The 10,508-nt window shown below is 58.3% G+C and overlaps 1 protein-coding gene across 5 annotated transcripts; it reads left to right on the forward strand.

The window, feature by feature from the left end:
- The first annotated feature begins 812 nt into the window (after positions 1–812).
- Positions 813–9,087, forward strand: SH2B1 (SH2B adaptor protein 1). Of its 5 annotated transcripts, none has more exons than XM_049787800.1 (9): positions 813–920; positions 2,731–3,731; positions 4,148–4,249; positions 4,369–4,460; positions 4,548–4,723; positions 7,025–7,228; positions 7,351–7,562; positions 7,657–7,828; positions 8,536–9,087. In XM_049787800.1, the coding sequence occupies exons 2-9, from the start codon at positions 2,820–2,822 to the stop codon at positions 8,910–8,912; spliced, it is 2,247 nt and encodes a 748-aa protein (XP_049643757.1). In that variant the 5' UTR covers positions 813–920; positions 2,731–2,819; the 3' UTR covers positions 8,913–9,087. The 5 variants fall into 5 exon arrangements, with proteins under 5 accessions (XP_049643757.1, XP_049643760.1, XP_049643759.1 ...); XM_049787803.1 differs by lacking the exon at positions 813–920 and adding an exon at positions 8,260–8,359 and having other exon boundaries at positions 2,167–3,731; positions 8,536–8,700; XM_049787802.1 differs by lacking the exon at positions 813–920 and adding an exon at positions 8,260–8,359 and having other exon boundaries at positions 2,167–3,731; positions 7,657–7,884; positions 8,536–8,668.
- The last annotated feature ends 1,421 nt before the right edge of the window (positions 9,088–10,508 follow it).

Consider the following 10,508-nt stretch of genomic DNA (forward strand, 5'->3'; position numbering starts at 1 on the left):
GCCACCAAGCACAGTCTGTGGGCAGATAGGGAAATAATCAAAGGGCTAAAGCCCAACTGCCACGCGAAAGCAGGGCCTGGCCGCGATCAGAGGTTCATGATGTCGCTAGGTATCTAGTTTCTGTAGCTGCTTGATTTATTTCGGATTTTTCAGTTGCCCAAGTCGATTGAAGCGAACAGTCTCATCAAGCTCCTGGTTGCACGATCCTCACCATTTCCTCCCGACCTGCCTCCAGATATCCCACAGGAACCCCAAACTATAATTTCTGTCTGCTCCCAGCCCCAACCTCCAACCCTCCATCTTCCTTTCTATCCCATCCAGGTGTTGGGACCTCCGGGAACCTCCAGCCCCTTAGAGCTTAGTCAAGGTCGTAAGTTCAGCCTCCGCCTCCTCCTCCCAAGGCCTCACCAAGGTCACCCGGGTCTCTCCCGCCCAGCTCCTTGGGGGCGGTGTCCGCAAGAACCAAGTCGGACACTCTAGGCTGCAGCGGGCCCTTCAAAAAAAAAAAAGCCTTCACTCGCTGGTTTCCAGGAGCCGGGGCGACTCTAGCCTTCAAGGAGGTTGCGACTCTATCCCCTAAGAGTGGCTTCTCTAGGGTTCATTTCGCCTCGTTTGTCCTGATTTTCCCCGGGGCGGACGCGCTGAAGGGCTCCAGCCCTTTCTCTCCTCCAGATCTTTTTTAACGGGCACTGGAGAAATCACGGCGCCGTCTGGACTGTGCCTCCTCGCTCTCACGGGTCGGCGCCAAAGTAGGAGTGTGGCGGCCCTCCTCTCTGTGGTCGCTTCCTCCGGTGACGGAGGAGAGGGGTCCCGGCGCCTGCGCAGAAGCGACCCGGGACCGAGCTGCGAGGGGGCCAGGCCGGGAGCGGGAGCTGCAGCCGCCGCCGCTGCCGGAGCTAACCGCGGGGACCGAGATGCAGGTGGGACCGGAACCGGAACCCCCCTGTCCAGGCAGCCCGGGTGGGAGCGGTCGTGGGGCGCTGGGCCCGCCGAGTGCCGCGCCAGGGCTGCCCCCGCGGAGCTGCTGGCCCCTGGGGATGGACGGGCAGTAGGGTCGGGTCGGAGTGGGTCTCTCCGGGCCGGGCCGGGGGTCGCGCTTGCCCTCTCCACCTGCCCTCCGGGAACTTACAGCACCGCGACAGGCCACCCGGGGGTCGGAAGGGTGTCTGGGTCCTGCCAGGCAGAGGACAAACTGAGTCAGCGTCTCAGGATCCGCGGGGCTCGGCGGGCCTGCACAGCTTGGGCGGGCGGGCCGGGGTGAGCGAGCGAGGTGCCTCGGCTCTGGCCGCACCGCACGACCTGGCTCGCTTCCCCCGTGCTCCATGACTCTTGAGTTTTCGAGCGCTGTCAAGTCGGTGTGGAGTGGCCGTGTGGAGCCTCGCGGAGGGTAGGGATCAGATCCGACCCCGGAGGGAGGGCGCCCACGGTGCAGCTCTTAAGGCCAGGGTGCCTTGGGTGCCGGGACATTCGCTCTGGTCCCCGTGTGATCTTGGGGAGATGCTCGGGCCCTGCGGGCTTCTCCTGTAAAACTGGAAAGGTTCCTCCTTGCTCCACTTTGTCTTCTAGAAAACGAGCCCATTGCTGGCGGTGGCGTCACCTGCTGTGTGACCGCATGTGCCGACATGGTTCACTTCATCCTCTGCATGGTTGAGGTCCGGGATCGTTATCCTACTTTAGGGAGTTGAAAACAAGGCTGATTGCTAAAATAGAACGTGCTCCAGATCCCACTGCTGATAGATAGGTGGCAAGCAGGCATTTCCCTGGGATTGAGCCCAGAACCAGGCAGGCACAGCCCCGGGAGACGGGAGGGCAGGAACAAATTGGAATTGGTACCCCCGGTCTCCTTATTGCTGTGCTTCACCACTACCAAGAGCTCCGGACTCCTTTCTTTTTTTTTTTTTTTTTTTTTTTTTTTGGATTTTGGGCCACACCCGGCGTTGCTCAGGGGTTACTCCTGGCTGTCTGCTCAGAAATAGCTCCTGGCAGGCACGGGGGACCATATGGGACCCCGGGATTCGAACCAACTACCTTTGGTCCTGGATTGGCTGCTTGCAAGGCAAACGCCGCTGTGCTATCTCTCCGGGCCCATCCGGACTCCTTTCTGCAGGTGCTTTCCCCAGTGTTTGGGCAAGTGCTGTTCCCAGATACCCACCATTTATTCGCCTAATAATTTGCCCCCCCAACCCCCACCCGTGGCCTGGGCTTACACGGTGCATGAAGCAGGGTGTCTGGAGCCCCTGTGCTGGAACAGAGAGAGACCCTGGAGCAGAGGATAGTGCCTTGGGCAGTCTGGCTTGGCTTAGTGAAACTTTCTTCTCCTTGGGCTCAGCCACTGAAATCCTGGTTTCTTGGGGGAAATGATAAGACCAGCCCAGGCACTCCTGAAGAGAAGAGCAGTGGAAAAGGCCTTTGACTACTTTTTACCAGGCCTTGGGCTGCTGTCTGGGACCACGCAAATCACACGTGGCTGTTCTTTGCCCTACTGTGCACCAGCTGCATGATGCTGCCCAGGCCTGGAGGTGCAGGGGGATGGAGGGAATCATGCAGGCACTGGGCATGTGTCAAGCATGTACTCCTGCCTTGGAGCCAGCTTCCTCTTCCTGTCCCAGAAGACTCAGAGCGAGGGCCACACTGGGGTAGAGGAGTAGGTTGAACCTGGGGGTTGGGGGGACCAGTGCCCATGGCCATCCCGGTAGTGACGCGGAATCTGTGCCTCTCTTCCCTCTGCAGCTGCTGCCGCTGTCCCCGTGTCTTCTGGTTGCTTCCCTCTTTGCTGTTCCTTCCCATAGGCTCCCCTGCTCCACCTCCTGGGGACCACCATGAATGGTGTCCCTTCCCCGGAGGATGGGGCCTCCCCCTCCCCACCCCCATTGCCACCACCGCCTCCCCCAAGCTGGAGGGAATTCTGCGAGTCTCATGCCCGGGCTGCAGCCCTGGACTTCGCCCGCCGTTTCCGCCTCTACCTGGCCTCGCACCCTCAGTACGCTGGCCCAGGCGCCGAGGCTGCCTTCTCCCGCCGTTTCGCCGAGCTCTTCCTGCAGCACTTTGAAGCCGAGGTGGCCAGGGCATCTGGCTCCCTGTCGCCTCCAGTCCTGAGCCCAGGGGCTGAGAGCCCTCCTCCTGAGCTGGCCCTTGAGAGCTGCCGAGCAGGCGTGTTGGGCCCTTCTCGGTCTTCTGAGGACCTAGCCGGCCCGCTCCCTTCCTTGGTTTCTTCTACCACCTCCTCGAAGCCGAAGCTAAAGAAGCGCTTCTCCCTGCGCTCAGTGGGACGCTCCGTCCGTGGTTCTGTCCGCGGCATCCTACAGTGGCGGGGAGCCAGTGATCCCCCCTCCCCAGCTGGGCCCCTGGAGACCTCATCAGGCCCCCCAGTCTTAGGGGGAAATAGCAATTCCAACTCTTCTGGGGGCACTGGGGTCATTGGCAGGGGACTGGTTAGTGACGGCGTAACCCTGGGGGACAGATGGACTCACCGGTTCGAGAGGCTGAGACTCAGTCGGGGTGGGGGGCCCTTGAAGGATACCGCAGGGGTGGTGCAGCGGGAAGAGCTGTTGAGTTTTATGGGGGCCGAAGAGGCAGCCCCTGACCCAGCTGGAATGGGCCGGGTTGGAGGGGCAGCCGGACCCACCTCGGGTGGCAGTGGGCAGCCTCAGTGGCAGAAGTGTCGCTTACTGCTTCGGAGTGAAGGAGGAGGAGGAGGAGGAAGCCGACTGGAGTTCTTTGTCCCACCAAAGGTGAGCTGGTGGGGACGTGAGGGCCAGACTGTAACCTCGGCCTTGCAGGACATGGGTGTGGGGAGGTCACCTTCCCATGTGGGCAGCTTCCTTTGCTGTTTCCCCCCACCCACAGGAAGAGGGAGTTAGAGGAATCAAACCTGGAACTCTTGCATATTCTCCACCCCTTTGCTCCTCTTTCCTGGATGCCTATCTTGCTTTTTTCCCTTTGGGTTTGGGCCACACCTGGTGTTGCTCCGAGCTTCTTGCCATGCCAAGTAGCAGCCCTGGGCTCCAGCCCTCTGAGTGCTACCGAGCCAGCCTGGCTTGAGTTGGTTAGTGGATGCAGAAAGTTAGTGAAGTTAGTGAAGCTAGAGGGGGTTCTCTATGCATCCCCCACGGGTATCTCATGTCTCCTCTTCCCCCATGCCCCACAGGCATCTCGGCCCCGTCTCAGCATCCCCTGCTCGGCCATCACAGATGTTCGTGCCACCACAGCACTGGAGATGCCAGACCGTGAGAACACCTTTGTGGTTAAGGTAAGCACAGGTCCAGCCCATTCCCGCCCTGTGTTCGGGCTCTATCTTTCCATCAGGAGAGGGGGCTGAGGAAGGCCTTGGGGCTTGGAAGCAGCCTATGGGCCTCCTCTTGCCCGTAGGTGGAAGGCCCCTCGGAATACATCCTGGAGACCGCCGGCGCACTGCATGTGAAGGCCTGGGTGGCTGACATTCAGGAGTGCCTGAGTCCAGGGTGAGGAGCCCACGTGACCCACAGAAGCACTAGTGCCAGGGGCAGCCCCTGCTGCATCCCCTGGCACCATATTCCCTCTTTCTGCAGACCCTGCCCTGTTCCTAGTCCCCGCCCCATGACACTCCCACTGGCACCTGTGCCCTCATTTCTGCCAAGGGAGAATCCAGACAGCATGGAGCTGCCCTGCATGAACCACTCCGAGAGTCTGCCCAGCCAGGACTTGTTGCTGGGCCCCAGCGAGAGCAGTGACCGCCTATCACAGGGTAAGGGCCCTGTCCATTCATCTCAGCTGTCCCCAGGCCCTCCATGTTCACCCATTGTGCCAGGCCACTGTTGGCCATGTCAGGCCCTTGGTACCACCTTCTTTGCCATTTGTTTTTTGTTTTCCTGTGCTCAGGGATTACTCTTGGTGGATTTGGGGGACCAGTGGAGTGCTGGGGAATCTAACCTAAGTTGGTCACTTGCAAGGCAAGTGCCCTACCCACCTTATAATAGCCTTGACCTTCTCATACTACTTTTTCTTTTACTGACAGAGCCATTAGATTTATTAAATTTTTTTACTTAATTTTTTTCTATTGTCTCTTGTCACTTTTTTTTGTTTGTTTTTTTTTTTGATTTTTGGTTTTTGGGACATACCAGGCAGCGCTCAGGGGTTACTTCTGGCTCTATGCTAAGAAATCACTCCTGGCAAGGTCAGGGGACCATATGGGATGCCAGGATTCAAACCACCATCCTTCTACATGCAAGGCAAATGCCTTACCTCCATGCTATTTCTGGCCCCCTCTCTTGCCACTCTTGTTTGTTTTGGGGCCACATCTGATAGTGCTCAGAGTTTACTCCTGGTCCTACATTTAGGAATTATTCCTGGTGATGCACAGAGGATCATATGGAATGTGGAGATCAAACCCTGGTCAGTTATGTACAAGGCCAGCTCTCAACTGCTGTATTATCTCTTCAGTCACTCTCTTTTTTGAGGGGGGAAACATCTGGTAGTACTTGGGTTATTCCAGGCCATGCACTCAGAAATCTTTCCTGGTGGGCTTGGGCGACCATAAGGGATGCCAGGATCAAACCAAGATTAGCCACATGTAAGGCATATGGCCTCCCACTGGGCTATTGCTCTAGCCACTCTTAAAGCCAACTCCATCCACATTCCTAGATGTCTGGAATAGAGTGGAAGGGAGAGGAAGAGTATCTTCCCCAGCTTCCAGAACACTTGGTGGATTCTGTTTGGCTTTATTTTTGGGGGGTGGCACACCCAGCAATGCTCAGGAATTACTCCTGGCAGTGCACAGGGAATTAAATCCCTTGTGTGTGCAAGGCAAGGACCCCACCTGCTGTACTCCAGCCACTACTGTTTTGCTCTGAAGTGTTCACATGTTAGTGTGGTACCTTTAGATGGATCTCCTTGGCTTCTGCTCCACCTTTCAGACTTACTCTACCCTCTACTTGGAGCCCTCATTTCACTTTCTGGGGTGTGGCTGTCAGGCTGAGGTTGTATCCTTCAAGTGAGCAGTGGCATGGTGCGTTCTCCAGGCTAGATAGAGCCTTGTTTTTTTTTTTGTTTTGTTTTGTTTTTTGTTTTTGGTTTCTTTTTGGTTTTTGGGTCACACCCGGCGGTGCTCAGGGGTTACTCCTGGCTGTCTGCTCAGAAATAGCTCCTGGCAGGCACGGGGGACCATATGGGACACCGGGATTCGAACCAACCACCTTTGGTCCTGGATCGGCTGCTTGCAAGGCAAACGCCGCTGTGCTATCTCTCCGGGCCCTAGATAGAGCCTTGTAAGCCCTGGCTTCTAGGCTTTTGCAGGCAGGGCAGGGTAGAAATGATAGGCTGGACCTTTGCTCTCTGCCCTTGACTGGCAGCCTCTCCTACAGATAGTGCCTTTAGGGATAGCCTCATTCCCTCCTGGCCCTAGGTGGGAGAATAGAGTTGTCTGTTATATCTCCTAGACTCCTGGTGAGTGGGCTGGGACATGGCTCAGCAGGAAGGAAGGTAGTTGTGCATATTAGAGCCTTGGGTTGGACCCTTAAACTGCCAGCACTGTGTCTCCCTGAACGTGGCCCCCAAACAGAGTGGAGCTCTGAATAGCCAGTGGCCTCTAAAAGAGGAGAGTTGGGGACGCCAGAGTAGGCAGGACTAGCACTCAAAGATGAGAGATAAGACAAGGTGCAGTGGAGGTAATGCAGGGTCTAGCCCCAGAGACCAAGAAGATGGGGTAGACACAGGGGCAGAGGGGCCACACACATGAGTACAAATCGCTGTGAAGATGGAGATGAAGACGTGGATTAGGGTGCAATTTTAGTGAGGCAGATCTCTGATCCAAGTAGGGGGCCTAGTCTTATAGGCCAACAAAGATTTCTCTTAAAGTGAGAATGTTTGGGGCCTCCCTGGCTTTTGTGACAGTAGCTGTAATTTCTACCTGTGAGCCACAGGGCTAAGGCACCTCTATGCTCAGTCTGCAACTGGCAAGGGGGGGGGGGGTCCATAGGCGGAGCCAGACAAGTTGCGCCTCCCCACCCCTGCGCCTTCTTCCTCAATTCTGCCTCCCCCTCTCCCCCAGGAGCCTACGGGGGCCTCTCAGACCGCCCCTCCGCATCCATCTCCCCCAGTTCTGCCTCCATTGCTGCCTCCCACTTTGACTCAATGGAACTGCTGCCCCCAGAACTGCCCCCTCGCATCCCTATTGAGGAGGGACCCCCTGCTGGGACAATACATCCCCTCTCAGCCCCCTACCCACCCCTGGACACCCCGGAGACAGCCACAGGTACCGGGGTGGGGCGCGGGGAGGGTCTGTCTCCAGGCCCCGGGGGTCTCTCTGGAGCCCCTCTCCGCGTCGGGAGGGACTTGGCTTCCCTAATCCGCTTTCCCTCCCTCTCCTTCCTGAAGGGTCATTCCCGTTCCAGGGGGAGTCGGAGGGAGGTGAGGGGGACCAGCCCCTCTCAGGGTACCCTTGGTTCCACGGCATGCTCTCTCGACTCAAGGCCGCTCAGCTGGTGCTGGCGGGAGGCACCAGCTCCCACGGGGTGTTCCTGGTTCGGCAGAGTGAGACGAGGAGGGGTGAATACGTCCTCACCTTCAACTTCCAGGGCAAGGCCAAGGTGAGCCGGGCTCCACCTCTGAGTCCCATCTAGCTGGGGACACTGAGCAGTCCACGGGAGCTCCCACCTCAAACCCTCCTTCTTCTCCACCTAGCACCTGCGCTTGTCTCTGAATGAGGAGGGTCACTGCCGGGTGCAGCACCTGTGGTTCCAGTCCATTTTCGATATGCTCGAGCACTTCCGGGTGCACCCCATCCCCCTGGAATCCGGGGGCCCCAGTGACGTGGTCCTGGTCAGCTATGTTGTATCCTCCCAGCGGCAGCAGGGTGAGCAGAGCAGGTCCGCAGGGGAGGAGGTGCCCGTGCACCCCAGCAGCGAGGAGGTGTGTGTGCCAGAAAGACGAGGCGGGGGGTGGCGAGGAAAGGCCTGGTGGGGGGCGGCACTGAGCAGGCCCCAGTGTGGTGGGGTGTTTGAGGCCATGGAGAAGACACAGGAAGGCCCAGGGCTTCTGACTGGAGCCAGGGAGGAGTGGAACCGGGTGGGCGCATTCCCATTCCATCCGTCCCTCTGTGCCATCGTCTGTCTCCTGAAGCATCCTCTGGCCTGTCTGCCCCATCTTGGCCTGGCCTCGAGCCTGCCCTCCTGGGGATGCTCGTCTGACCCCTGCCTCCTTCCATGATGTCTGATGTCCCTGTCTGATCTCTCCCTTTTCCCTGCCCCATCGTCCCATCTGTCCCCACATTGCCCCCTCCCCCAGGCCGGGAGCAGGCCGGGAGCCATGTTGGGGTGTGCGAGGGAGACAGATGCTACCCCGATGCCTCCTCCACCCTCATGCCCTTCGGAACGAGTGACTGTGTGTAAGTGTGGTCCTCCTCTCACTACTCCCCATGAGCCATCTTTCATGGGGGGGTGCTTCAGGCCACGGCATGTGGGGGAGATAGGACCTGGCTCCTGGGGCCGAGAGAAGGGGCAGTTGCTACGCACCTTCGCCTCTGTCCACCATCAGCTGGTCTTTTTTGCCATTCCTGTCCAGAATCGAGCACCTCTGACCCACTCCGGCCCCCACGACCCCCGTCATGGACAGATCCCCCACAACCTGGGGCAGAAGAGGCGTCGCGGGCGCCAGAAGTGGCGGCAACAACAGCCGCCACAGCCAAAGAGAAGCAAGAGAAAGAGAAAGCGGGCAGTGGACGGGTCCAGAAAGAGCTGGTCCCCGTGGTTGAGCTGGTCCCCGTGGTTGAATTGGAAGAGGCCATAGCACCAAGCGCGGCGGAGGCCCAGGGAGACGCAGGATCTGGTGGGGTCCCTGGGGGAACCCTGATGGTGCAGCTCCAGCAGCTACCACTAGGGGGTGATGGAGAAGAAGGGGGCCATCCCAGAGCCATTAACAACCAGTACTCCTTTGTGTGAGGCCCCCCCTTCTTCACTACTCTTGCCCCCCCCCCCCCCCAGTCCTCAGAGTATGAGGTTGGATACAGGAATGGCAGGCGCCCCACACATATACACTGCTTCCTGACCCTTGAAGGCCCAGGGCCTGTTTATTGGTACAAGAGAAGGTTTGCAAACCCTTGTAAGCCCTGGCTTACAAACTGGTCACCTCCAGTTTATACACTACAAGCACCCGTGCCCTGAGTAAGAGCCGGGCCCATCACCTCCCTTGTTAGCCCCCCCCAGGGGGGCATTTCCTCATTAACTACCCCCAACCCTGGATGGGTTGGGGGAGGGGGAGACTTTTCAGTCCTATCAAGGTGATTGTTGTTGTTGTTTTAAACAAAATGGAGAAGCATAAATAAATAAAAGGGTTTATCTCGGTTCCATGGCTGTGTTTTCGATAGGTGCTGGGAGCCCAGAACCCAGACCGGTCAGGCTTGGGCTCTGCTCTCCTGTGCCTTCTGCCGTCACTCAGTCCAGCTGTTCCACTGTGAAGTGATGAATGCAGAGCCCAGAGCTGTTGAGGGTCATCAGCCACATTCTCAAAGTGGACATGACAGTAGGATGCTGATACCTAAGGGCCTTTCACTAAAGCTTCCTACCTGGAGCCAGCCACATCATGGAGCCCCCCCCCCCCCCAGGGCAGCTGACTGGCCTTGATGGGGTCAGACCAGGATGGGCACCCAGGTGCCACTCACTCTGACACCCTCTGGGTCTCTTCCCAGCAAAGTGGGAGGTGGCAGCTGGATGAGAGCTCAGGACTGGGTCAGGATTCCCATGGGAATGTCAGCAAAATTCAAATCTTATGCTTCTGGAAGTCAGACCTTCCAGCAGCCCTTCACCCATGTTCCATGTAGTCATTTGCATTTGCTGCCCTCCCCCTTTTCTCTGCATCCCATCCTGGCTTCTGCTCTGAACTCAGTTGCCTGGTTGTCCTACCTGGGACCCCTGGGCTGCCCACACCAGGGAAGCCAGGTTCTCAAGAACCCCACTTGTCCAGTCAGGCCCTTCACCACCTCCCGTTCTGCCTCGTTTTCCCTTGGTTTAAAGCAGCCCACACAGCTGCCCGTAGGAAGCCCCACCGCCTGGTGACCTTGCTATTCTGGGCCTTCGTCCTGTCCTGTCCCCGGCAGGAGACGGACAGCGGACAGCTGGGCTCACCGGCCACCCTGGCTGGGGGCTGGGGTGGGAATGGCAGCCACTGCCTTCCCTGTTCCGGCTAATCCCTGGGGCTCCCTCAGACCTTGGCCTTGGGACACAGGGGATAGACTCGGCCTTGAAACGGGGGATGGTTTGGCACTCTGGGTGCTGTGCTATCCCCATGAGAGGACAGTGAGGGCCCAAGGGCCCTGAGTAAGCAGGACCTGAGACTCCTAATCCAGTAGGTGCTGCAAGGTTCCCCCTGTCCCTGCCAACCGGGAGACGGGGACATGCCTTTCACCTACCGATTTATCATGGCTGAAGGGGCCTTTTCCTTCCAGCTTTTCCACAGTACCTGGGGGAGCTGAAGTTTGGAACTGGGTTTGGGGCAGAAGGTCCGGACTGGCTTGGGGGATCCTTCAGTGCTCACTTCTC

The sequence above is a fragment of the Suncus etruscus genome, chromosome 15, assembly GCF_024139225.1.
Source record: "Suncus etruscus isolate mSunEtr1 chromosome 15, mSunEtr1.pri.cur, whole genome shotgun sequence".
In the NCBI taxonomy this organism is placed as follows: Eukaryota; Metazoa; Chordata; class Mammalia; order Eulipotyphla; family Soricidae; genus Suncus; species Suncus etruscus.

Coding starts and splice junctions, on each gene's coding strand:
- SH2B1 (XM_049787800.1), top strand. CDS start 2,820: ATGAATGGTGTCCCTTCCCCGGAGGATGGGGCCTCCCCCTCCCCACCC. Junction 7,229..7,350: donor CACCCCGGAGACAGCCACAG/GTACCGGGGTGG, acceptor TCCTTCCTGAAG/GGTCATTCCCGTTCCAGGGG. Junction 7,563..7,656: donor ACTTCCAGGGCAAGGCCAAG/GTGAGCCGGGCT, acceptor TTCTCCACCTAG/CACCTGCGCTTGTCTCTGAA.